The sequence below is a fragment of the Vanacampus margaritifer genome, chromosome 16 (genome assembly GCF_051991255.1).
Source record: "Vanacampus margaritifer isolate UIUO_Vmar chromosome 16, RoL_Vmar_1.0, whole genome shotgun sequence".
NCBI classification, from domain to species: domain Eukaryota; kingdom Metazoa; phylum Chordata; class Actinopteri; order Syngnathiformes; family Syngnathidae; genus Vanacampus; species Vanacampus margaritifer.
Genome location: NC_135447.1, coordinates 1,846,837 through 1,873,931, shown reverse-complemented (window position 1 = coordinate 1,873,931; position 27,095 = coordinate 1,846,837). Strand labels below are relative to the sequence as shown.

The 27,095-nt window shown below is 42.3% G+C and overlaps 1 protein-coding gene across 11 annotated transcripts in view; it reads right to left on the bottom strand.

Annotated features, from left to right (window-relative positions):
• ncam1a (neural cell adhesion molecule 1a) overlaps nt 1-27,095 on the bottom strand; it is a 252,964-nt gene that overhangs the window by 51,954 nt on the left and 173,915 nt on the right. For all 11 annotated transcript variants that reach the window (XM_077546414.1, XM_077546413.1, XM_077546415.1 and 8 more), the window contains one exon: nt 2,787-2,861. In XM_077546414.1, the coding sequence (XP_077402540.1) occupies nt 2,787-2,861 (75 nt within the window). The remainder of the gene's footprint in view (nt 1-2,786; nt 2,862-27,095) is intronic.

Genomic DNA, 27,095 nt, shown 5'->3' with positions numbered 1-27,095 from the left:
CAAGTAGATTTCAAAGTGGTTAGCGAGTCTTGGGTGTTAAACCTTAGCCCCGCCCCTTTCGACACTGGTTGATGGGTTTGCCCCTCCTGACATGACATCAACCCCAATTTTTTTAGGATCTCCAACCACTGAAGAAAAGGTCCAAAGTTGGTCGAAATGCATCGGTGTCTCGGCAAGTAGATTTCAAAGTGGTTAGCGAGTCTTGGGTGTTAAACCTTAGCCCCGCCCCCTTAGACACTGGTTGATGGGTTTGCCCCTCCTGACATGACATCAACCCAAATTTTTTTAGCATCTCCAACCACTGAAGAAAAGGTCCAAAGTTGGTCGAAATGCATCGGTGTCTCGGCAAGTAGATTTCAAAGTGGTTAGTGAGTCTTGGGTGTTAAACCTTAGCCCCGCCCCTTTCGACACTGGTTGATGGGTTTGCCCCTCCTGACATGACATCAACCCCAATTTTTTTAGGATCTCCTCCCACTAAAGAAAAGGTCCAAAGTTGGTCGAAATGCATCGGTGTCTCGGCAAGTAGATTTCAAAGTGGTTAGCGAGTCTTGGGTGTTAAACCTTAGCCCCGCCCCCTTAGACACTGGTTGATGGGTTTGCCCCTCCTGACATGACATCAACCCAATTTTTTTAGCATCTCCAACCACTGAAGAAAAGGTCCAAAGTTGGTCGAAATGCATCGGTGTATCGGCAAGTAGATTTCAAAGTGGCTAGCGAGTCTTGGGTGTTAAACCTTAGCCCCGCCCCTTTCGACACTGGTTGATGGGTTTGCCCCTCCTGACATGACATCAACCCCAATTTTTTTAGCATCTCCAACCACTGAAGAAAAGGTCCAAAGTTGGTCGAAATGCATCGGTGTCTCGGCAAGTAGATTTCAAAGTGGCTAGCGAGTCTTGGGTGTTAAACCTTAGCCCCGCCCCTTTCGACACTGGTTGATGGGTTTGCCCCTCCTGACATGACATCAACCCAAATTTGGAAAAAAGTACTGGCAGCGAGAGTGAAAAAGGCTATTCTCACACCTCTTTGTGTTGACAGCAATTGTGCTGATGTCACCATCGAGTTAATTTTGTGAAGCTGCAGCTGTTAATAAACGGCAGCTCAACCATTAGGCCTCTTTGTGAAAGCTGCAAATGAGAGGTTTCGGGCATTTTTCCGGGATGGAATGCTCGGCCTGTATTTTAAGAGCTTTGGAAAACTGGAACGAAAATCATTTTCCTTCCTGGAACGAAAAGTTGAGGGGAAAGTAGAACATATTCCACCAGGGCCAACAGCAATAGTTGAAGTCAAATGATAAGATTTGCTTCGGAAACACACGTTGGAACGCACCACGTCCGGCTCAGGTTCGGACCTCTGGTGTAATAATATGCCTGACTGGTAACCAGGGCCTCAGAAGCGAAGTCTTTTTGCCGGCAGTATCGCAGATGACTGAGTATTTAAACAAAAATGCAGTTGGAAAAATATGAAGTGGAACCCCGACGTCTTGTCCGTTGTTAGGCGTAACCCTCCGCACGCTCGACTGACCAAGCAATTGTTTCCTTGAACGCGCACGGTCTCTCGTAATCGGACATCCGCCCGTGAACCACTGCAGCGACCTCACGCAAATGCCGCACAGACGACAAATTGATACTGCAGTTTGTCCCTCACATTCAGTGGTGGGAAGTACATTTTTCAGGTATTTCTACGAGACTTGAATACTTTTTTTGTCTAATGACTCCTCATTTGCATACCAATAGTTGTACTTTTAGCTTTTTACGTTATTAAAACGGCCTTGTAACTTTTTTCAGTCTCTGCCAATGATGACATGATGCATTGAATTCCAACAGCGACTGATTATTATTTATTCGAGATCTTGGCTCCTTATTCGGCGGTCAAAAATTCTCCATTTAATCTAAAAAAAAAGCTTTTATCAACACAAAAACTTGTGTTTGCTAGGTGACCTAACAACAACTGACTTACCACATAAACAATTTCAATCTACACTCGTAGCCCTTACTATCGCTAAAAAAACGATTCTTGTTAACTGGAAAAATAAACAAACTCTGAATATCGACCAATGGTCTAACCTCCTCATAAATCACATTTTAATGGAAAAAATATCTGCCACAAATAAAAACCAAATATCAAAATTTATAGAAACATGGTCTACATATATAGAATTTTTTAACCTAATTCCGGTTACTTAATTCTGTCTGTTAGCGAGAGCCACCACATCGTGATAACTTACATTGATGTCTTTGATGATGAATTTATTATTATATTATATTATTAGTATGGGATTTTTTTTAATGGGCTTTAGGTGAACTGATGAATACACACACGCTCGCAGCACGCATGTACACACACACACACACACACGCACATACAAAAAAATAATATATATATATATATATATACATATATATATATATATATATATGTGTGTATATGTATATATATATGTATATGTATTTAAAAAAAAACAAAACAAACATTTATTAAATTTTTTTAAATTGATTTGTTGGTTTAAAAAAAAAAAAAAAAAAAGGAGAGCAATGATGATGTCAAATCGAATGAACAATACTGAGCTCTCCTGTAAAAAATAAAAAAAAATAAAAAAAAAATAAAAATAAAAATCAATAGCTACTTTAGCATTTTTGTAACCTTGAAGTCGACTTACTTTTGTACTCAAGTACATTTCAGAGTCTGTACTTTTTTACTTTTCCTAAGTAAAGGAGTTGCATCGGTTCTACTTTTACCGGAATATTTTTTTAAACAAATATCAATACGTCTACATCCAGCTAGCTTACCTTCGCAGAGGAAAAACTTGGATTCTCCCACGCTGATCTCCCTGTGTGTTGGAGTGACCTGCACCTGGATGGCAGCTGTGGGGGGGACACAATATATACACCATCAGTAAAAAGTAAAGACGAACATGTCTGGAAGAGGATAATCGTTGGAAAGGCTTCATAGCACAAGTCTTTTTTTTGTTGCGATGATGACCAGTGCCAACACGCAACAGATTTGAAACGTTCTGGTTCTCAAAATGTTGGCATCAGTCCTGCAATAAGACTGAAAAGCAAACACACTCAGCTCTTGGTTGGCTCATTGCAAATTTGATAAGACATAAATAAAAGGATGATATTGTGTGTCGATATGGGATGTGGGTTTTTGCTGTTAGCATTGATTTTAGCATTAGCATTCTGAGACGACGAAGGTTTAAAAAGTCTCTCAGCTTTGTCCGACGCTACCACAGTTCATGGGATGAACCGAGACGGTGAACGCACCTAATCAGCATCCGATAAGACACCACAACTTGATTTTTTATGAGATATTGGACACGTTATCGTTAGCAACAGCATTTTAGAGGCAATTTGTACACAATTTGCATTAGTGTTAATCGGCATTAAAAGTGCCTCATAAAATGTAACTGTGGGTGGAAACATGCGCACAGATTACTAAGTAGCAGGGTTGTATTGAAATTTGCTATCAAAAAGTATTCATGAGTCCTTATTTAGTTGATTGATATCAAAGTGAGGCTCATCTAACTCCCTCGGAGTAGTTTGTTTGGCCGGGCGTGACCACGACTACCAGACTGCAGAGCAGACATAAATAAGCGGGCCGGGACCTCGCCGAGGAGGTGGTCTCGGTCCACTCGCTAACTCTATTATGTTGCTCGCTTGCGCGGGCATGAATGCCGCCCCGACCCGAGCAAATATAAGCGCCTCTTGCTTTTGTTTGAGATCCTGAAGCCAGGCGTGCGTCGCATTCTGGGATGTGCTCGGATACACACCCCGGCCACAATTGTGAAGTAAATCAGAACTGGGCAGTCAAGAGACTGGCCCGCTTTGGGGTATTTGTAAAGTGGCTGATTACACAATCGGCTACAGTGTATATCGGTGCTGTGCTAACAGTTGCTAACCAAATTAGCAGCACAGAAGTCGGTCCATCAATTTGTGAAGATTTTCCCGGCGGACTCGCTCCACAATGTTCTGTGTGTAATTATTCCTGTTCTTGGGCAACGTCGCCACAGTCGTCCTTTTTATTTCGCTTGACCTATAAAATATCGTTTAATTTTGTACTGTTGTGTAAGTAAATACCTCCAGTTGACATATAGAATATTGCTTAATATCACAATGTTCCTGCCAAGAGAAACATGATAATCCTTTAATAGACAACAGCAATTAAAAAACACAAAAAGAAAACACTAAACACAAGAGCAAATCAAAAACCTTATATTTGAAACTGGGCCATTCCCACAACAATTCTGTTTTGCTTGCGGCCTTTATGCTTAGCAATTGATTGGGTATTTATTGTGTATAAATAAGTATTTTAGCTTTTTCACTTCCCATCCCAGTGACACTGAGACAAATGTGCTGTGTCACGTGTGTGACGGGAGAACGGCTCATCTGGATGAGATCCCGTGCTTACCGTCGCCCAAAAATAAACGGTCTACGCGCAGAGCAATTACAGCTCCCATGAAGTTGCTTCTATGATAAAGTGCGACAGGTGAAGTAAGTCGAGACGTTTATTTGTTTCAGGAAGCAGACGCAAACGTCAATTAATCGAGACGCGGCGTCAATTGCGGTGGGTACCGCTGTTTGAGCAAATACCGCATCCGCTGGATTGTGTCTGCCCGAGGCTAGCGTGGGTTATCTTCATTTTCAAGTTATTACATTTTGAGGTCAAGTATCGCCCGCCTTGGCGGCGCCACCAACACAAACAAGAGGCGACAAGAGCTGCGCTCGCCCGATGCACTCATCAAAAGCGTTCGCGAAAACGCGCACCTGCGACCTCACCACGGCGAAGCTCCCGACCGCGAAGAAGAAGAAGAAGAAGAAAAAGAGCAGCGACTGTCTCGGAAGTATTTTTAGCCGCGCACTCGGAAGATTGATTTTTCTCTCGGTGTCAATAAAAGGCGTCTGACTCAAGTCATTGCAGGACGCTTTTGTCTTTCAGCGGATTACTTGGACATTGTGAGAAGATAAGTTGAAGGGTTTTCTTTAACAGGTCTTTGTTAAAAAGGAAGTGTTTTATTGCACTTCTTATCACAGCTACAACAACACAGACAAGTGGACAGTATAAGAATTTAGGGGTAGGAATCGAGTAGAAACTGCTGATGGTTAAGAATCATTGGTATAGGATACTTGCTTCCCATTGAGGCTCATTTGAGCGAATTTCCTCATAAGAGTTTGTCAAAGAAGTCACCAAAATGGCTGCTTTTCTGTTCAACTCCGTGCAAAGGCTCTTGAAACTTTTTCATGCGTCCTGTTATGACGGTTGTCCACCAAATTTCTCTTCTCACCGTTTTTGGATTTGGACATTGACGACAACGTTAACATTCAATCCAGCTGTATGGATAACGATTAAGTGATAATTTCACAAAGGCTTGATCGAGACGCCTCTTTTTAGTGCGTGACGTATGCGTATTGCGCAATGAATTCTGATCCAGGGTCTGATATAAGAAATCCCGCTGAGCCTCCGCTATGTCGGCACGTCACACGAGCAGGTGGGAGTCTGTTTTGCTTCTCGCCGGGAGATTCGTGGGAACGCATCCCAAGAGCTCCCGCTACGATATCGGCACAATGAGATGCGGATGTTTCTCGAGCGAGTCATCCTGATGCTTCTGTTATGAGCTGATTTGAAAACAGGAGTGTAAAAACTACAGTTAGCGATCTGTGTACGTCCCGTGGGAGCATTTGATTGGGCTCAGCAGGCAATTCTAAAGAATAAACACATAAAACCTCAAAGGAACTGTTAGAAAAAGCCGTAAAAAAGTAACCCATAAATGCAAATCATATATTTTCATAAATTTAGAACGGGACGCCTGAGAAAGCAAACTACTCAGTGAATGTTCGCCCCCTGTTAACGTAGATGCTGCATGGAAAAACCACTAAACCTTGGCGGACTGTTTGCTTTTCCAGGTTTGGAGGTAGATACAAAGAAAACATCGTATCCATTTCGTACCCTCGCGTAGATACCGTGAACCCCCAGCAAGACAATCCCGCTGATTACATCTGCACCGCTAAAGACAACAAAAACAAGTGCAAGGCGGTGTGAGAAGAAGTGCTTTTCCCTGAGCCCTTTTTCTCACCCCGCGTCCTCGAAATAGCCCACTTTCTCTCCGCCGCTGAGGAACAAAGTGGGGTCGCCGAGGCTCGTGTGTCAAACGCGTGTGAGACTTTTGCGAAAAAAAAGCCAAGAAAGACGAAAGATGATCGCCCGCAGTGCTTTCCCTCCCACAGGTACTGTTAACTCACTTCCATCACCTCGCACGACCCCGCAAAAGTAAGACGGCATGCTGTTTGACTTGATCAAACGTGAGCCCTGAGATACAAAATAAACAATTATTTAGCGATATGGGGAACAATTGTCTGATTGGTTATAAACGAAAAGATTTTTTTGTATGGTGAAAAATAGCACAATTTCAAAAAATTCCTCAAAAAAGAGATTCCGATTTTGGTCAATGTTGAGATCTCAACTGCTGTTACAAACATTCAAAATTTGAACGTGATCTCAAGGTGAAAGGGCAACTCCCAATCCATCCCATTAGATTCCATTATGCTAAATATGCTACAGTTTTACACCGATACAAAATAACATAGGTGTGTAATAAAAATAGGTTTGTTGAACCAGATTTTTTTTTTTGGTTTATTTAAAAGATGTGAGTGTATCGAACCGAAACGTTCCACTTTGGAATATATCGAGACACCTATCGATTCGTCTTTTACTGGACAGCTATATTATACAAGGAAAATGCTCCCAAAAACATATAAAACGTTCTATTTTAAATATTGCCATGGTCCTAAAAACGTATTTATACGGTATTTGTTTTTTTTTTTTATTCTAGAGCATACAGAAGGCTTTGATGCAACCTCTGACCTGAAGAGGTCGCTTAAAGCAATGGTAGTTATTACAAAAACGGCCAGCAGGTGGCAGCAGAGTATAAGAGATCAACCAGGGTCCTGTTGCTAAAAGCTCTTTTTCCCAGTGTTTTGAACAGGCTTGTGAATAATGATGAAACTTAGCTATATTCTAATGCTAATTGCTGCAAAACGGAAACAGATACAAATATTACTTTTTTTCCCTGAAGAAAGAAGGGACTCTAATCTTTCTTTTGGTAGGTTCCATGTTTTTATAGCAATAGAGCACAATATTCTGTGGGCCTTACAATAACAGTCAAAATCCAGTAAAACAGCTGGGAGTGAAGGGGGTTGCTTCAGTGAAAATGGCTGGGAGTGAATGAGTTAACAGGACTGAAATTTTTTTTAACCTAATTCCGGTTACTTAATTCTGTCTGTTAGCGAGAGCCACTACATCGTGATAACTTACATTGATATTTCTGCATTTGGCAATTTATTATTATATTATATTATTAGTATGGGATTTTTTTTTAATGGGCTTTAGGTGAACTGATGAATACACACACGCTCGCACGCACGCACGCACACACACACACACACACACACACACGCACATACACATACTCACCCACATACAAAAAAAGGGTATATATATATATATATATATATATATATGTGTATATGTGTATATATATATGTATATGTATTTAAAAAAAAAAATTAAATTTTTTTTAATTAGAAAAAAAAGAAGAAGAAAAAAAAAAAGGACTGAAAAATTCCTAAAAGAAAATGTATCAAACCCTCTCAAACTGAGCCAGACCCTCTCGAATTGAATTGTAATCTCACTGAATCAAATTGTTCCACTTTTAAATCAAACCGTCTTTGAATCGTTTCACACCCCATGTATGGAAAACCATGACGAGATGCTCACCCCTAAAAATAAGTTTCAAGGGTGTTAACAAAATAAGCATACAGTAACTCACAGCTTGCTATCAGTAAAGATTCCCTGGAGATTTGCATCAAGAAAACCATTAAGTAAAGAGTGCTGGCCAGTCTCCTTTGGAGAAGATTACGGACTACATTAAACAGGTTTGGAGGCACATTCCAGAGCTGAAGTATTTATAAGGAGCTCATTAATGTAACAGTGGGTGCATGAAGCAAACAGGAAGCGGTCGGAAATGAGCCGACTGGTCCAAACTTTCGTTGGTGTCGCGCATCAGGAGGGTTTGCATGCTTAATTGGGCTTTGGCAGTCAGCGCAGACTGGCTCTGACACAAGGAGGCTACAAGTCACCTAGCGGTGCTTAGCATGCAAGGGGTGCGAGAGAGAGCAAACACTCTCTGCAGGGCAGTGCAGACATCATTGTGAATGTGCCAGACTGCGACGATTGGACTCAGTTCACGTACGCTTGGAACACAACTGCCTCTGGATGTACAGCAGGTTTTTTTTTTTGTTTGTTTGTGTTTGAGCTTCAATTTGTGTTGTTTTCTACAGCGCTACCACTTTGAATTTGCCTAGACCAATTGTCGAAAGACTTGGGTAAAAAGTGAGTCAGCCGACTACAAAACCAAGGAACCGGCTTAGTTCCTGCCGACGTGACGACCAAGCATCGACCTGACTACCAAACCAACGAGCGGACCAAACAACAGACAGAATCAGCTAGCTAAGTAACACACTCGCAAGCGGATGTCAGCATTCAGATGTGGAATGGGATTAATTAACACATCTTCGTGCTACCCTACCCCTGAAAAAGCCTATAAAATCTAAACTGGGATTTGACAAACTAGCCAAAATGTATGGCTTTCATCCTCATTAAATATGACGAGCAAACGCTTCCACTGGTGCTTCACCAAAGTTCACAACCTCTCAAACACGCTTGACTGCTAAAAGGGACATGATCCAAGGTTGTTCTGATCTATTCAATATGTGTGAGGTTGTATCAGGCGGGTGCGAGAGTAAGCGCAACTCTGAGCAATATCTATTCATGAATCCCTCTGGGATTCTCCCTAATGAAAGCATTCACCTCACATGCTTCGTAATGAAGGGGATGAAAGTGGAGCTTGAAGTGAAGGTGGCTCGCACTCAACCCCCGAGACCAGAAAATGATTGTCGACCGGGGCACTAGTATTCTCGTCTGATCTGTTCTAATCTTTGGGGCCTTCTGTTTGGGTCCAGTGTGCCATTTGCATAAATCTTCCAGCTGTGGTCGCTGCTTCAAAGTGTTTGCATGTGTTTTCCACTTTATGTTTCGATGCGTCAGGTGCAGCGACAAACTGTCAAGAAACACTACAAAGGAACTTATTTGCAAATGGACAGACAAGCTGACTCACGGGCAAACTGACGGATGACCATCCAACAGACTAACTGACTGAATGGTCAACCAGCCAATTAACTGACTGGTTGACTAAACAATTAATGATCTAATTTATTGTCTGTCTAAACACAACAACAACTCTGTAATTAACTGACTAACAAAAAAACTGACCGACTGCCGAACCTACAGACTGATTGACTAAACAAAAAACCCAACTAATTGATCAACTAACTGACCAACTGTCAAATGAATGACTAACAGACCAACCGATTGATTAAATAACCATTAAACTGATGGATTTAACCAAACAACAGACCAACTGACTATTAACTGACTGAGTGATCAACTAAATTAACCAACCGACTGCATAATTAAATAACTGATTGACTAGCCAAACAACTGACCGGACCGACCAACTAACGAACTGACTGATTAACCGACCAGCTGCTTAACCAACTGATTGACTAACTACCCTACTCACTGACAAAAAAAAAAAAAATCAAACAAACTAACTGATTATTTGACCAAGAAACTGACCAAAAACAACAATAAACCAAAGCAACCATCTGATTGATTGACCAACCAAAAACTTGACTACCAACTACTGTCTGAGCGTTGAGGACCAACGGATTTAATTCACTGAACGATGGATGCTGAATAACCAACCTAATGACGAACCAATTCAGACAAACCAATCAACCGATTGCCTACCTGTCTAACGCACGGAGTGATTTATTAACGAACTAGCTGATTAACTTACTAACTAACTCATTAACTCACTGATTAACTGAACAGCCAACTGTCTGCCTACCCAACAGACTCTCTGATAGGCAGACAAGCTACGGACCAGCTAAGAACTACCGAGTTAACGGACTCATCCATAAGGAGCTGACTTTGGGGGAGAGATTCTTACGGACTATAGAAGGTGGAGGTTGGACTGCTTGCTGAAGAGATGCTAACTCTTTGACTGCCAGACGTTTTCAGAAAAGGGATGCCGTGGGTGCCAGCCGATTTAAGCATTTTTGACTGATCTTTCAAGGCCCACAGAAAATTATGTGTTTGGACTATGGAAACACACATACTACCAAATGAAAGATTGGACTCTCATCTTTCATCAGAAAAAAAAGTTTGTTTCTACCTTATTCCGTTTTTGAGTAATCAACAATAGAAAATGGTTAGTTCCACCTCTGTTTTGAAAAAAACGTCTTTTAACGTCTTTGGCACTCCTCCATAGGATTTTACTAAACATTATTTAACGTTTTTGGCAGTCAAAGAGTTAAATTGCTTCCTGTTTAGCTAATGGTTGGTGTACAAACGTAGATCAGGATTCGGTCTATAATCCATGGTCTCCTTTTCACATGCATATATTTAAAAAAATATATAAAATACAAAAGAGGGCCCAACAGCAGCATCTGCAATTACTGGTAAGAATCAATAACAAATGCTCCGTTATTTGAGGACGTGTTATACTAAATATTTCTCCGAAATGGATGTCATTAAAAAAAAAATGGAAGAGGCTTCATTAGGTCAACGCACGTTTCAATCTAGACCTTGAAAGCTTCATAATAAAGGCTCAATATTCTTCGCCAAAAATGGCCGAAAGCCTGCAGTCTGTGAATTTTTTTAGATCTACTCATGCTACTAAAAACAATTTCAAAAGCCTTCTTGGCTGACCGCCCGTGTCTCATCAGTTGAAAAATGGTTGAAAGGCACACCCTGAGCTATTTTGTCTCTCTTTTAACAGCTTAAGTGAACTGAGGCATGACATTCGGAGCCACGAGTGACAGCAGAGTGAAATGTTGGCCGCCCGAGCATACGTCTTATATATGTCAAGCCTCACAGTACAATTTATGTTACAGGTCGTCTTCCTTAATCACATGACAAGATATAGTGTGGCAGAGACTCCATTTTCTACTAGGTCGGACTGACACAATTGTTCTCCCAAGTGGCCAAATTTCAATTTGGGTCATGGCAGAGCACAAAATTTAGTGGTTTACAAAGTAGTAGTTGTGTTATGAGTAACTCACATACAGTAGATTGAACCTGGCAACCTGCAATATTTCATCAGTCAGGCTTTCTATGGCATTAATAACCCTGCGACATCAAGCAATTAGGACTATTCTGGAGACTTGCGAGTGGAAAAATGCAGATAGCATTTTCCTTTGATTATTCGGTCCTCCAACCAGCACCGAGAATGATGCCTACACAATTTGTGTTGCCGGTGTGAAATAAATGAGCCTTTCAGAACACATCCTAAAGCTGTCTCCACCACTTATCATTAACCTGCTGTACTCGGAGACGAGGCACAAAGCGCTAAGCAGCCTTTTTCCACACGCTGTGTGCGGGCGTCGGCCGCCTTAATCGAATCGACACAGGCGCGTCGGCTCCTAAGCTCCCCGAACTCTTCGCAGCCTTCAGTCATACGGCAGCCGCGGCTTTGTAGGGATTACAGCGGTTGCCATCACTCCCCGAACCTTACGACCTTGTTACTTGTCATCTGGAAGTATTACAAGTGGAGGGGACGCAAAAGGTCTCCAGCAAAAATCAACAGTTTAGGATGATTTATCTTTAACCCCTTCAGTAGCTTCCCTAATTTGCTATTCAATGATTTGGCTCGACCTGTCTTGATGGAAAGTTACTGGACTACATGTTGACGCAAAACGGTTCGTTGGTTTTAGATCCTAAAAACTGAAAATGAATTTCAAAGGGTGTGACGTCACACAGGTTTATGCTATTTCGGCTATGGGTGGTATGCTAACTAGTTTAATCATGTGTTTCCTGTGAATGTGAAGTAGCAGTGCTCATTTTTATTTCCAACCTAAAGAACTACTGACACCAGTGACGGACTTAGGGACGGTCCGTCAATACTGACGGAATGCCCATCTTTATCGGTTGGTTCTAATATAGCCGCGACGAAGTGACAACGGAAGCGACGAACCGACGATTACAGGTTGGTTCAGCTTGAAGAAAAAAAAAAAGGCCAACTGACTATGACGGAAGTGGGCGATAGACGCTGACAAATGACCAATGATGGACCATCAAAAATATGTAAAACGCGTTAAAATGAGATTAGGTCTTCAGAAGTGACTTTCACCTTTTTTTCTGTCAGGGATCAACACAGTCAGTCACTCATCTCATTTGTTAGCACCGTTTTTACTTTGGATGCCTTTCCTGACGGCAAGCCACTCAATCTTTAGATGGGCTTAGAACCGGCAGTGGTTGCGTAGTGACCGTGAATCGAACCCGTGCCGCCTGCGTGAAAAAAAAGCATCAGCAGTAGAGCAAAAGGCATTGCCACAACGCTCAACAGCTCAAGAGATTACGTCCTGCGTGGAGGTTGACTTTGCTGAATGTGATTTTCTGGTAAAGCAACACAACTGTTGGCATCGTTTGCCCTAAAAACGCTGCGAAACGTGTGAAAATTCATTGCAGCGCCGCGATACACCAACCACTTGTTTGCACAGATGGTCATCATCATAAGTGAGTTTAACAACTCTGTTTCATAGTACATTATTGAGATTCCGGGGCATTTACAGTTATTGTTCTCGGCAGCTTTCCAACACGGCTGACTCGCTCGTAAAGCCCCATCATGGCTTTGCGAGCCAAAATCAAGATCTGACCTGACCTGAACGCGCCTTCCAATTAAAGTTTATCACAAGGTCACAGAGACTCTTGAAGTGAGGTCGGGTTATCATCGAGAAAATGTAAATAGGTGCCGTAAAAGAGAAGGATCTTTTTTGAAGGATCAATTATCACGTTTGAGTAATTAACATGTAACCTTTATTCTAGTCATTATGCAGACACCACTCGATAAGTAGATGCTTAATCCAAACAAGATGTCAATTTGCTTTAACTGTCACACACTCAACAATTGAAATCAACCACTACTGTAAAGTAAAACATCAAACATGACTCAAATGACTCCAACCTTTTGCCAACATGGACGGGTGCAAGAGGCTAGCGCAGCCAGCAGTGCACCTCCTCCCTCAGTGCTACTACAGAAAACAGACAGGACTCGAAATCAAAAGCTTTCGGCTGATTCATGCCATCTACGGTTGAGAGTCCTCTTGAGTCAACAAGAATGGGAACAAAAAGTAAGTACTAACCTACGAAAACAAAATCACTGATGAACATAGCTTGAACACGTCATCGCGCATAAATAACAGTTCACCTGTTGATTGGGGTTGACATGAGATTATTAGATTCACGGGCGCGATACGATGATGTCATGTATGATGGCGGTTCTAACTTGTTTTAAAGGGCCACATTTTTTTACTCAAATTCGAAAGTGTACAACTTTTGGGCCAAACTTCAAGGTACTGCTATGTCATTGCGTGAGAAGATCTGATCATCCTTCAGTATCTGACACCTTGTAAAGTACAATTCCACCACAGTAGTAGTAGTAGTTGTTTTCACAATGGGAAAGCTTTTATAACTGATCATGACCTCCATTAGAGTCCCTCAAAGAGGCTGTGTTTGACTTTGACATTTAAAAAGCTACTTTAAAAAAATACCAGCGAGTCACTAGCTACTGTTGGGCCCATTTCTGATATACATACATTTCATATTCCCTTTCAAGTTTTCTGTTTTCGGGCCGACCCGGCACACGGCAATCGCTCACGTATTCTGCTGGCGCAAAAAGGCCAAAGTGAGTGTGATTGCCAGTCTGCGCCGTAATTAACTAACGAGGCCAAAAGAGCGAAAGCCACCCTCTTCCTTTGACCCGGAGGTGGGCCCTGCATCTCAACACCCTGATAATCACTGTGGAGCGTCTGGATGATGCTGGGAATACTAATGGAGGGAAATCCAATATCTCCAGCCCACCCACGATCACCTTATCTGGAGTCAGTCCTTGTTTCCTTTTAATAATTAAAGGGAACATATTACAGATTTTTTTTTCACAATTTAAAACAATTCCCAGGTGTCTATTGCAGTACATGCTCTCGTGAAAATATCCCAGATATGAAGAATTGGAATAGACTTTTCACCCAAATGCTCATCCAGACCAGATAAAAGAGAATAAACCTAAACCAACACAAACGCAAGCATTTCACTTCATCACCAACCACCAAATTAAAGCTGTCAATAAGTCTACACAACAAATTTGCTACTGCAGATAACGGTATTAGCTATAAGGGTTTACAGGATCTTCACCCAAGTCATGGGCAGAGAAACTCATGTACACATGAACTGGGAAACTCACCAAAAAGTCACTTGCTTGTGCAATTTTGCACCTGATTGGACAAGTCAATTTTCCTTACCATGTTACCATTAATGCCTCCTCGTTAAGGCTAACCAATCTTAGGAAGTTATGGAACCATTGTGTCTTGGCAATGTTCTTGACGTTAGATAACTTCCAACGTAGCACTGAACACGGTCACCGCAATTAAGCCGCAATGGGGTCCTGCTACAAAAGTCAAAGGCGTGTTTATGGCGTAGTACCGAGCGTATTTCAGCACTTTTACCCCCCTAGGCGTTATTGTGACCATTTTGTGGCTTTTTGTTGGTTCTGACCAAGCCATTTCAAAATAAAATACTGCCCACGGGTTAATGCGCCCTGTTTACAGCCCTGCCACCGGTCGATACTGTGGTACCTTTTGCGACCACCATCGATCCCCGGGCCACTGGTAGACCTCCTTACTGAGGTAAATACAAGTCCAGACACGCTGCGGGAACACAGAAAACACATTCTCCCGTTTTTTTATCTGTTCTCCTAACAAATGTAACACACTCATTGAGTCAACGTTTTGTCTCCCTGCCAACTCCCGACAACATTTGTCCTTTTATAGCCGCCGGACTTTTGTAACCAACGACTGCAGCTAGAGTGTCTGTCAGAGGTTTTCTCTTTGAAAAGAGCTAGTTGCTATATCTTAACAGCACTGACGACTGCGGATCTTTTAGGACATTGCAGCACAATCTAAAAAAAAAAAAAAGAAAAGCTGACAGTAGCAGGGGGGAAAAAAGCTGCAACTAAGGTATTTGTGACATCTGTCAGGGTGATACATTTACATTCATCTTCTTCTTCGGTCCGGGGTCACAAGGAAGTCATATCCCGCCTGACTTGGGGCAAGCTGTGGGGTTGCGCCTTGAGCCATTTACCTGTCAATCACGGGAATGACACATGGTAGGCACAGCAGTCTTCAAAGAATTGAGCAAATACGATTTCGGGCAGTCAGAGAAGAGATTTGGATGTTTAGAGTTTCTAAACATATCCTACTTGAGTTGAAGCAGGAGAGCCAATTAAATCCTGGAAAGTAACACATGTTCACTGATTAATCAGATAAACGGTTCAATATGTGAAGGTCTTAATACTGTATGTGAAACTGTTGCCGATATCAATTGAGAAGAGGCCCGTTCAAAACAGGCTAAGTTCATTTTAGGCTCAAACAAGATTAACAGAATATGGATGAATAGATATTTGACACCCGTAACAATTAGGACGTGACCCCATGTGATTATTCCAAGTTGAATTGCTCCCTCACACTATGAACTAAAATCATTGCTAGTAGAAGCAAGGAACTTCTCCACAGTCTGGAGTGTTGACAGTGACCAAGCGACCCCAGTGGTGTTTTTTGGCAGCGAGCAGCACGAAACTCAGTGAAGTGAGGAATCAGTCAGCGCCTTCCCTCCCACTTACCCCCCCACCACCCCCACCCCGCGGGCATCTCGGATATTCCCCTGACTCACAAGTCAAGTGGTTATCGCCCACCTCTTCTTCCAAAAGGCAATTCCATCCAGACACGAGTCTGGTATGCTTTTTGCGCACAGGTGGACAGGCACTCGACAAATGTGGATTCAATTTCGCCCGGCTATCTTTAAGAACAGATACAGCCGACACAATGAACTCAATCTGAGAGGCTGTGGAATGCGTCTTCCTTGAAGGCCTTAAGCATCTCTCCATCAAAGAGTTTTAAAACTGAAAATCTGCATCACAATCGGATGTTGGGAAAAGGAGAGTTAAAAAGCGATGAGCCTATTGTCAGTCGAACACACTTTTATTGAATGCTGGTCTTGTCGCAGGAGGAATAGTTTTTAAATTGGGGATAGGTGACCATTTACCACACACTGCATCAGAGAATGTTGTTAATAGAGCCTGGAAAACAGAAAATAAGAAACACTGAGTACTTCAGCACCCTTGTCATGATGACAAGTGCTAGAAAAAAAAATTGAACAAAATATCAACCTACGGTAGACTTGCCGCCGCTTTGGCAGCTTTTAAATCACTTCTTAATAACCAACCCGTCTCCTTGGCATTCCCCGAACATGCATAATTGCCAGCTTTGTGATTTATTTATCCGTTGACACCTTAAGAGTCTCCAATTACCTTAAGAAATTTATTTCTTAATATGGTATTCAGTGTTGTATTGGTTTTACATTAAGTTGTATCGTCTTCATCTTAGTCACTGATGGCGTCGTGGTACACTCGCATAACTTTGGTGCAGGCAGCGGCGTGGTTCAGTTCCCACTCACTGACCTTGTACTTTTCGAGTCCCAATCAATGGCTATCTCGAATGTGCCCTGTCTGGAGACCAGTCGAGGATAACAATGGGTGGAGAGAATACATAGGCGGTTCTTTTTAGCTTCTGTAAGGTCAACCATGTCCACTCTAAGGCCCGATCCCTTATGCCTCGTCCCTAAGCCTTAGGAATGCGCGTTCACGAAGACCAAGAAGTTTCCCAATTCTCTGTTAACTTTAGGGGGTTGGACAAACAAGGGTTGCAGGTCCCTAAAGCATGGACACCGACCCCCTACCTCCCTAATACATCAAAATTAGACTAACTTTGGTTTGCTTGATCATTAACCAAAATGCTAACATTCTATGCTACTAAGGTGAGGGAATAGGAATAAATCGAGACTAGTCAAGGTAGCACTGTATTGTAAAAAAAAAGATTCAAATACTGAATAGCAATTGTTGCTTGACTTTATCCAGAGCTAAGAAAAGCTTTAATCAGTTGTGACTTCTTTCAACAACTTAGACGGATCAGGCGTTTCCGTTTTCGCCCCATGACATATGGGATGTGTCGGAGGCAACGGGCGCTCAGCTGACATGGTCCAGCGAATCAACCTGAGCCCGCAGACAGGATTGGACACGGCGCGGAGGCTACCCTTAAATCCATCCCAATCTTATTTTCCTCCACGCAATCGCTTTTATAGCCTGCGGCCGGTTTTGTGCTTATTCCTCACACTGGCTCCGGCAGGATAGGAGGCACCTTCGGGTTTGCCCCCTCACTGCACACAAACACCCCACACTGAAAACGCCGCTCGCACGTCGGCGGAAAGAGCCAAGGTGGATGTCGGTAAAATTGCAAGGACGCGGACACCCTCCAAATAAAGTTGAGATTGGCTTGTTATGATGAGCCTTCTCAGTAATGCTCTGGGTGAAAATAGACCGGTTATTATCCTTCATTTCTGCTGTTGTCACACTGCTGCATAATTACCATCCAATTTTTTTTTCCTGTAAAAAGTCCATTCCAGACAGAGGCAGGAAGAAGTGTGGGCAGTATGCCTTTGAAGGCCACATCCACTGCATCTAACAAGGACAACAAATTAAGCTAGTATTAAGCTAATGCTGATGATGACGCTGACTCGTATTTCCCGTTTTTATATCTGCCAGGGCATCACTGTATGACACGCTATAATAGGCAAAAACTACAACTGGTTGCCAGCCTAGCTGGCTAAATTTGCTAGCACCACTGATTGCATCTAGTCATAGCATAATCTCACCGTTTTAGCGAGTAAAAACACAACAACATAGCATTATTTTATGGATAATACTAGTTTAGGGACAGCTTTGGTTTATTACAAGATCTCCATCTCGTAGCAAAAGGATACATGGTCATGCAACACAGAAATGCAGTTGTGGCTGCAATTACTGGTTTTCTAATTTGCATTTTTTTCTTTCCTGTGGCCAAAATATTGAGTTTTTGGCTGCAATAGCGTAGGTTAGTACGGCGCCATGCGACTTAGCATCAATACAAATTCCGGTTACATTGCTGCCATTGGAATGGAACTTTGAGCTTTTATTTCCAATTTTTGTAGTTCATCTGGCTTTTATTGTCTTCCAGAGTCTGCATGTACAGAATCTAGGTTGTCCGTCCGTCCGTCCGTCCGTCCGTCTTCTTCCGCTTATCCGGGGTCGGGTCGCGGGGGCAGCAGCTTTAGCAGGGAAGCCCAGACTTCCCTCTCCCCAGCCACTTCAGCCAGCTCATCCGACGGGACCCCAAGGCGTTCCCAGGACAGCCGAGAGACATAGGATGTGGAATCTAGGTTGATTTAACCAAACTCCTCAACAGTAGCGACCCTTTAAAACACTTAAATATATTGAAAAATCGATCAAAAATCATCCAATTCTGCTAGGAAAGTTGTCAGACCGGATTTGGCCAGTCAGGTGAATTGCATTCATTACATTGTCAAAACAGCTGCGGTTTGGTTTTAGGAATAACAACAATAAATAAAATAAATAAAAACAATATTATTCATTTGCCTAACAGTCTGATAACATCTTCCTCCTGTCAGTGATAATGCATACATCATTCGTTAGTCAGCCAACCCCCAACCCGAGTATCCTTCGGCTGGTATCGACTGATTAGACCTAACTCGGAATGATCTCGGAGCTCCCGCGATGCGTTCGTGGGCCTCCTACAAGCGGGCCACCCGCGGGGAACGGCAACGCTTGCATACAGATGAGGCAGCAACCGCATGCAGACATCAGACTTAACATCCTCTCCCTAAACGGTCACCGACATCAATCATTCTCATATCACATCACTTGAATTGTTGCGCATTGTCAGGCGTCAATAAAAAGGGATGCGCAATCCAGGTAGTCGGGGATGGGAAGTCCCCCCCAGTGGGTTGCCTGCTTAAATATTCAATAAAAAGTGCCATATCCTGCTTTCTTTATTAAAGGCTTTGTTAACTTGGAGGATTGCCGCCATGGCTTCTTGTTTTTCCTGAGCAAATCCATGTTCTGTGGTACTCGCAGCGGTGCAGCGGGATCAGGCGAGCTTTAATAATGTGCTGGTGTGACGCTAATCTCGAGGAGAAATTCTCTTTTTCAACAGCCCCCGCTGCACAGGAGAGTCAGAGTTGTACTCCTCTCTCTTGCACAGCGGTGATTGCTGATGGGCTCCAGGAGGTTTCGGATGAAGCGGGGGGGGGGCACCCGTCCAACATCTGTCAACATGAAGGGGTACCCCAGGACGCGTCCCACTTACACGGGGCAACTGTCAGGACTGCACCAAGAAAAACAGTGAAAAACAATAGAAAAGTGTTGTATCCAGAAAAGTTAACTTTGCAAAGGTTATGCCAGGTCATTAAAAACAACTCGATTCAACTTAAGTGTGTCTTTTCAAGGGAATGTCATGTAACACTCGTGACTACGTGAAAGCTCTTAAAAAAAGCAGTCTTAACGTAACCTTTGTTCTCAAGTCCTAAACCCACTAACCTCAACCCTGACCCAAAACCATAACCTCAAACCCCGGGAACCTCAACACTCATCTTAAAAAGTTTAACCAGTCAACCATCTTCACTATTTTCCTGCAAATAAAAAAAAAAAAATTATTATGGAGGGATAAATATCATGTGGCGCACATATTCAAGTGGTCTTATCTGCGAACGAAAAATTGCATTCGATACGTTTAAAGCCGTTTTAAAGGTTATGCATTTCATTCCCAATTTAAAACAGATCCCAGGCGTCTTAGATGATAATCCACTATCAAAGAGAGAGAACACGGTCTACTTCCTTATTTTCTCACTAAAAAAAAACATTCTATGAGTTACAATTTACATCACGTATTTCTAAGTTATAAGCACAAAGAAATCCATTTTTCCACACAGTTACCATGACGACTCAGGGTGCAGCTTGGGTGTGGGGACTTGTTGAGCCCCAGGGTCTAAAAATTTTAAGCGCAAACTGCAAAGTGCTACATTAAAAGCTTATATTTTCACTGGTGGAGGCAGCACTTCATCACGAGGACACCTTATTCCACATGTGGCTGATCCTCACGCAATTCCGAATGGCTTGTTTACAGACGCGTTTATGGAAACAGGCAGCTCACAAAAGATTTTACTCGGTTGTGCAATTTCACGCTTGACGGGGTGGACACAAGCACTCCAGAGACTCAACTATTTGTATACAAGCCATTTAAAAGTCAATTGTCCATAATATGTCCCCTTTAAGGTGTTTTCTTGATGGTTACACTACATTAAAAGGCTTCCTTCTCCAGCTTTACCAAATTTCCTCCACAAATATCCTTCAATGTTAGAGAATATACAGTACAGATTTGTATGGAACATTTCCTTTTAAATCTCAGGTATTCTTCAAGCTTCCATCCGGACAGTCACAGTCATTACGTTCAAATGGCAGAGTTTTCAACCACGACGCATTTTTATCGCTTTATCTTCCGTGGATTCCTCCTGCTTTTGTATTCCCTCCTCCTTCCTCGTCACTTTTGTTGCCTGAATGGAGATTCATGGTCAAAATGGAAATAAAAAGCGGCACGTAAAGAATTGCTGAGCCACCGCGGCGCGGTTAGAACTTGTAAGACCGGAATACGGTTGGGTGAGGTCAATAGTTTATTGTTGTATTTGTGATAGAAACGAGAGAGAAAATGGTCATGCCTGTGCTGTACTTAAAACTACTTGCATTTTTGGGGGCCTCAACATGCTCCAAAACCTTGATGAAATTATAGGTAGGGAATTTTCCTCAATGAGATCCCAGTCAGAAGCAGCTATCAAAGACAGACGGGCGAACATAAATTATGCCGATAGAGTGCAACGATAACTTCAAGGATTCGCTCAAAGTTGTAAAAAAAAAATGGATACATTATTCATGCACTCACACGTCCACACGGGGGTGGCGGTAAGCGACTTAAGTAGCCACAGCTGCCCTGGGGCAGGCTGATGGAAGCGTGGCTGCCAGTGTGCGCCTACGGCCTCTCCGACCACCACCGAACATTCGCACCTTCCATACACCAAAGCGCCTTGCTCAAGGACACAACAACACATGACTTGGGGAGAGCGGGGGTCGAACAGCCGACCTTCAGGCTACTGAACGGCCTTCTCTACACCCTGAGCCGCGGCCGCCACACTCTGCTGCCACCTGCTGGCTGTTTTTGTAATAACTACCATTGCTTCAAATGGCCTCTTCGGTTCAGAGACTGCATCAAAGCCTTCTGAATGCTCTAGCATAGAAAAAAATTGAATACAACAAATGTATAAAAACATTTTGGGGACCATGGTAATATTTCAAATAGAACGTATTTATATGTTTTTGGGAGCAAATGAGTTAATGAACCCAAATGAGCCCAAATCAGAAGCACATAGCCAAGACAGATGGACAATCCTAAAACGCTGCCGCATAATGCCTCAACGCCGCCGTGTAATCAGAGCGGCGGCACCGTTTTAAGCTTGTCGTTAGTACGCCAGGAAATCCTCCCTGGCGTTGCCTTAACCTCGGCCGTAAACTCTCACCCACAGTGACGACATAGGAGTGTGTGCGTTTGCCGTGAAATATATGCTAAGTAATTCACGAGTGGCTTAATAGGTATTACGGAGCTTTTTTTTTTTTCTTCTTTGCAGCAGCTTGCTCGACTCTCCTTCCTGCCTCACCGACGCCCCATGAACGCGATTAGGAAGACGGGGAAAAAGGATAACGCCTACGCCTGGTGGGGCGCGTGCTGCAGAATGGATGGTCGGGGAGCGTTATCAGGCCCGGTCGGAGACATAAAGGGCGGGGAAGCGCGCGCTTTCGCCGGATCTCGTTTCCGACAGATTCAATTTGAACTGGACTTCTTTCCGCCCCTTGCAGAAATTTATCTTGCTTAGGAGGATGCCTGTCGCAACACTTGTCTTCATCGACAAAGTCCGGATGAGCATCAGTGGAGTGGACTCACACAGTGCCTAAAATGGGGTTCGCATTTTCTGACCGGGCCAAATTTCAGCATTTTGGCCTCCCTTTGCGATCAAAGTCATCAAAGGCTCAACTGTCGAATGTCTTGAAAAGATTATCCTGCGTAACGATCTTGCGGTGTGGTTTTGTTAAGAAGGATTTTTCCACCTTGATCTGATTGTAAAATGTTCAACAAGATTTTTTTCTCAATGTGTGGGATTTAAAAAAATCTGTATGAGTGCTATGGACCGCCAAATATTCGTAAATTTACATTTGATTTTTCCCCAACAATAAAAAAAACAAAACAAAAAAAAAACATTCGATCAATGATATGTAGAAGCCAATCTTATGGTCTTGCTTTTTTTTTTTTTTTTTTTTCCCCAGGAGAGCTCAGTATTGTTCATTCGATTTGACATCATCATTGCTCTCCTTTTTTAAAAAAAAAAATAAATTTAAAAAAATTAATAAAAATGTTTTTTTTTTCTCTTTTAAAAAAAAATAAATAAAAAATAATAATTATATATGTATATATATATATATATATATATATATATATATATATATATATATATATATATATAATCTTATGGATTGCTATGGACGTACTGGGGCCAATATTCGGCCTGGGAATTTGAGGCAGTGCGGACGGTACTTATTTTGAGGCGGACATTGACGGAAAAGTATCCGTTGACCAGCAGTTGCGACTACCTTGGTCGACCGCCGCTGGCCAACAGTGTCGTCTTCCGCTGCCACCTTTGGCTCGTTGTGCGGCCGATATGCATGTTTTTCGGCCAGAATTGGACCGAACCCGAACAAACATCCTGGTCGTCACAGTAATGAAAGAAAGACTCCCCATTGGCCAAGCAGTATCTGGGTTGTGAAAAATGGGCCGGTAGAACAAAAATAGAGTGTACGCTGTGTCCTATTCTAGATTCTTTGAGTATTTCAACAGAAACATGTCACTAGTATTTCGATACCTTGGAATTATTTTAAATGGTGAAAAACACGCATCATGTGTCTTCTTTCAACAGAAAAAGACGGACGGGCAGGACACTCCATTAATTCACTACAGTATCCATCTAAATGTGAAGCTTCGCATCCATTCTACTCTGTCTTGTTTTCACTGCAAAATTCAATCTTTCAGTGGAGGACGTCTTTCCAGTGACACACTTGGCATACTGATGATCCCGATCTTGCGCACCCCCTCCCAGCTCTTCCGCACAACCCCCCCCCCGCAACCACCAGTAGACAGAGTGTATATGACGCTCGTGCATATATTATTTAACCACCTGAACGGGATGTGGTAAAAAAAAAACAACATCCCTGTCGCCCGGCTTCATGCTGGGACTTCATCGCTGTCGCATTTTTTCCACCTGACCCCCTTTTCTCAAAAGCTTCAATAATGTATGGACGGACATATGACTGCATAAAGAGCAGGATTGGAATAGACAGCACAGGAGGAGGAAGCGGTGACTGCGGCACACTGCTACTGCTGGATTCGGAGGGGGGGGTGGGGGGGGTCATGGGGGGGGGAAACAGAGAGAAAGTTTGCCCTTGGAAAAAAATGAGGACAAGCTGTCAGAACTGGGCTGAATACAATTCCCGTGCGAATGTACAGTATACATATGGTGCAGATGCTGAATGCAGGAAATGACAAAGCGGCTTCATTGTTAAAGGAGGCCACTAAGAAGGCAATAGAAACACATTTTAACGTTGTTCTGGCAGTGTCAATAAAAGAGAATTATATTGCGTTTTTCTATACATTAGAGTAGCTACGACCTCCAAAGCCAATGGAAAAAAAAAAAAAATTCAGTTTATGCCTTAAAAAATTGCCGGCTGTAATGATACTACTTTTTTTTTTTAGGTGCTGAAAAAAAAGTTTGAGAACCACAATGCTAGGCTAACATCCATCCATCCATCCATTTTCTTTACCGCTTTTCCTCACTAGGGTCGCGGGGGTTGCTGGAGCCTATCCCAGCTGGCTTCGGGCAGTAGGCGGGGTACACCCTCAACTGGTTGCCAGCCAATCGCAGGGCACACGGAGACGAACAATCATACTCACAATCACACCTATGGACAATTTGGAGTGTTCAATTAACCTGCCATGCATGTTTTTGGAATGTGGGAGGAAACCGGAGTACCCGGAGAAAACCCACGCAAGCACGGGGAGAACATGCAAACTCTACCCAGGAAGGCCGAAGCCCGGACTCGATCTCACGTCCTCAGCACTGGGAGGCGGACGTGCTAACCAGCCAGCCACCGTGCCGCCGCTAGGCTAACAATAGAAGGCAAATAAAATAAGCCATCAAAAAGGTGGCTTAGAAAGCCATTTACGCGCCTGTCCAATGATATATGCGTTAACTACATTCCCCCCACCCAACCCCCCTGAGCCGGATTGAAGGCCTGGAGCAACATTTTTTTTTTTTTAATGGAAAACCCTTCTGCGCGCTTCATCTTCTCAATCGCGGGCCCGCAGCCCAGGCTGACCTCGGCCGTCTCAGCCGCGCGGCCGTTATCAACAAAGACGCAAGCGGCGTCGCTATCGTGGCCTCGCCACGCAGATAAATCCGTGTTTGGAGTTTTTATTTATTCTTTTACTTTGCATTTCTTGCATCCAACCGAGATGATGAGGTAGACGTGATATTTTCGATTTTTTTGTCAAGACGGGTTGCAAGGGAAATCATTGAATGTGTTTTCCAAGGTGAAAGCAGATGTTTGCAAATAAATTGATTTACTTTCAATGCAAAGATAATCCGCCTGATGACATGAAAGACGGCAGAAATCGGAGAAATTTGCTCGAGAGGCTGAAATTTCTGAGGATTTGAAACATTTTCACTTCACAAGGTCTTTAGATAAAATTAATTGTCAATTAATTGGCAAATCTTTATTTATATATATATATATTAGAGGTGTAACAAATAATCAATGACAGTAATCCACAACTATTTATTATTATTTTGATAACTAATTAATCACCATTTTTTTAAGCTAAAATTGTGCAAATCCTGAATTATAACTTTTAAACATTGAATATTTTCAGATTTGTGATGAAATCAGACTGATCATATTTGTGTTGAATCAAAATAAAACATTTGCTTTTACTTGGGAAAATTATGATCAATCTTTTTTTCCCATTTTCTGACATGTTCCAGACCAAAATCAGTAACTAAATAATTTCACCATAATTAAGTCCTGTTCCGATTAATTGATTGACAGATACATTTTACTCTTTGACTGCCAAAAACGTTAAATAACGTTTCGTAAAATCCTATGGAGGAGTGCCAAAGACGTTAAAAGACGTTTTTTTCAAAACAGGTGAAACTAACCATTTTCTATTGTTGATTACTCAAAAACGGAATAAGGTAGAAACAAACTTTTTTTTTTCTGATGGAAGATGAGAGTCCAATGTTTCATTTGGTAGTATGTGTGTTTCCATAGTCCAAACACATAATTTTCTATGGACCTTGAAAGATCAGTCAAAATGCTTAAAATTGGCTGGCACCCACGGCATCCCTTTTCTGAAAACGTCTGGCAGTCAAAGAGTTAAATATTAAAATAGCTGAAGCATACAGTATCAGAACTATGCACTAGTCCAGTACTATCATTGCCCCTACTCGAGGACTACCTAGCAATTTAATGTCGGCACAATCAGAATTCAATAACGATACTCTAATGCGAAAGAAAATAAGCTCCCAGTTGCCTTTGAGTTTTCTTTCAAATTGCTGCCCACCACAACTTGACGTAAAAGAAACTTCAGCACTTAGCAGTCAACTCCTGATTAATGATTGGCTTCTTTGTCTAACCGTGGGCACGTCTCAGTTGTGCTGCAGAAAAAAAAGGTTTTCTTTTGGAGCAGGAAAGTGGGGGGGGAAAAGCAGCAGCAGCTTATTTTCACGATTCAAATTGTGCAACCTTTGCACAAAAGACAAATTTCATAGGAGGCAAAAGCAGAACAAAGGAAACACGGTGTGGAACTTTCAGAATGCTCCCCATGTGACACTTTACCCCGACTTTACAGAATAGCTTGCGCCGCTTTGAACCCGTGTTCCCACACCGCCATGGTTGTGTTGGACTTGGGGTGATTTAGACGTTGGCGGACAAGCGTTGCTGTCCACAGATTGGACCTCACATTTCGGCACGGTCAATAAAGGCCTTTCTTTGCCAGCCGGCTGTTGTCTTTGCACGGCTGCAGACAGACAGGAGGCTTCCCTTGGGGGGTCATGATGTACACAAGCCGTGGCAGCCGCTGTTTGCTTAGGGGGGGGGTCGGGGGGGTCTACACAAGTTGTGGTCATCACCGTCTGCTGCTGAATTCGCCCCAAATGGCCTCAATCCCGACAACCTTCTCGTACAATGCAAATGATTTGTGACACAAACATTACATTTTCTCAGTGATACTTTAAAAGGGACTGGAGATAAACCAATATGTTTTTTTTTCCAGGGCTGATAACGATGCCAATTATTAGTAGTCAAGGAGGCCGATATTCATATTCATTCATCAACGGGGGAAAAATATTGGAATCAAAATGTTTTAAAAAATACAAATGGCAATCTTGACTTTGATGTAAAGTCTAAAAGCATTTAATGCCTTATTGAACAATTTTTAAGACTTTTCAAAATGTATACGTTTATTTATTTATTTTTTTTATCTCAGACTTCATTATATACTTTATCAGGACATCTTAAAAAGTTAAATGGAAACTGAAACTTTGTTTTTAACGTCAAACAAAAAAAACTAAACAAAAAGAAAATGAAACAAAAGTTCAGAAGGTTCAGCATCTTTTAGAAAGTTAACAGAAAATGTTTATGGCTTTAGCTTTACCATTTACCGGCCGCCAGATTTTGAAAAAAGGCCGATAGCGATATTCGTCAAAATGGCCAATATCAGAAGGCCGATTATCGGTCTATCCCAAAAAGTGACATATCATGGAAAATAAACTTTTTATTTCTTTACTGTCAGTGGGGGTGAATTAAATATTTTTAAGATGAAAATGTTAATAATTTGTTCAATGAATGAATTAATTCAATGATTCAGAGGGACTGTCCCACGCTG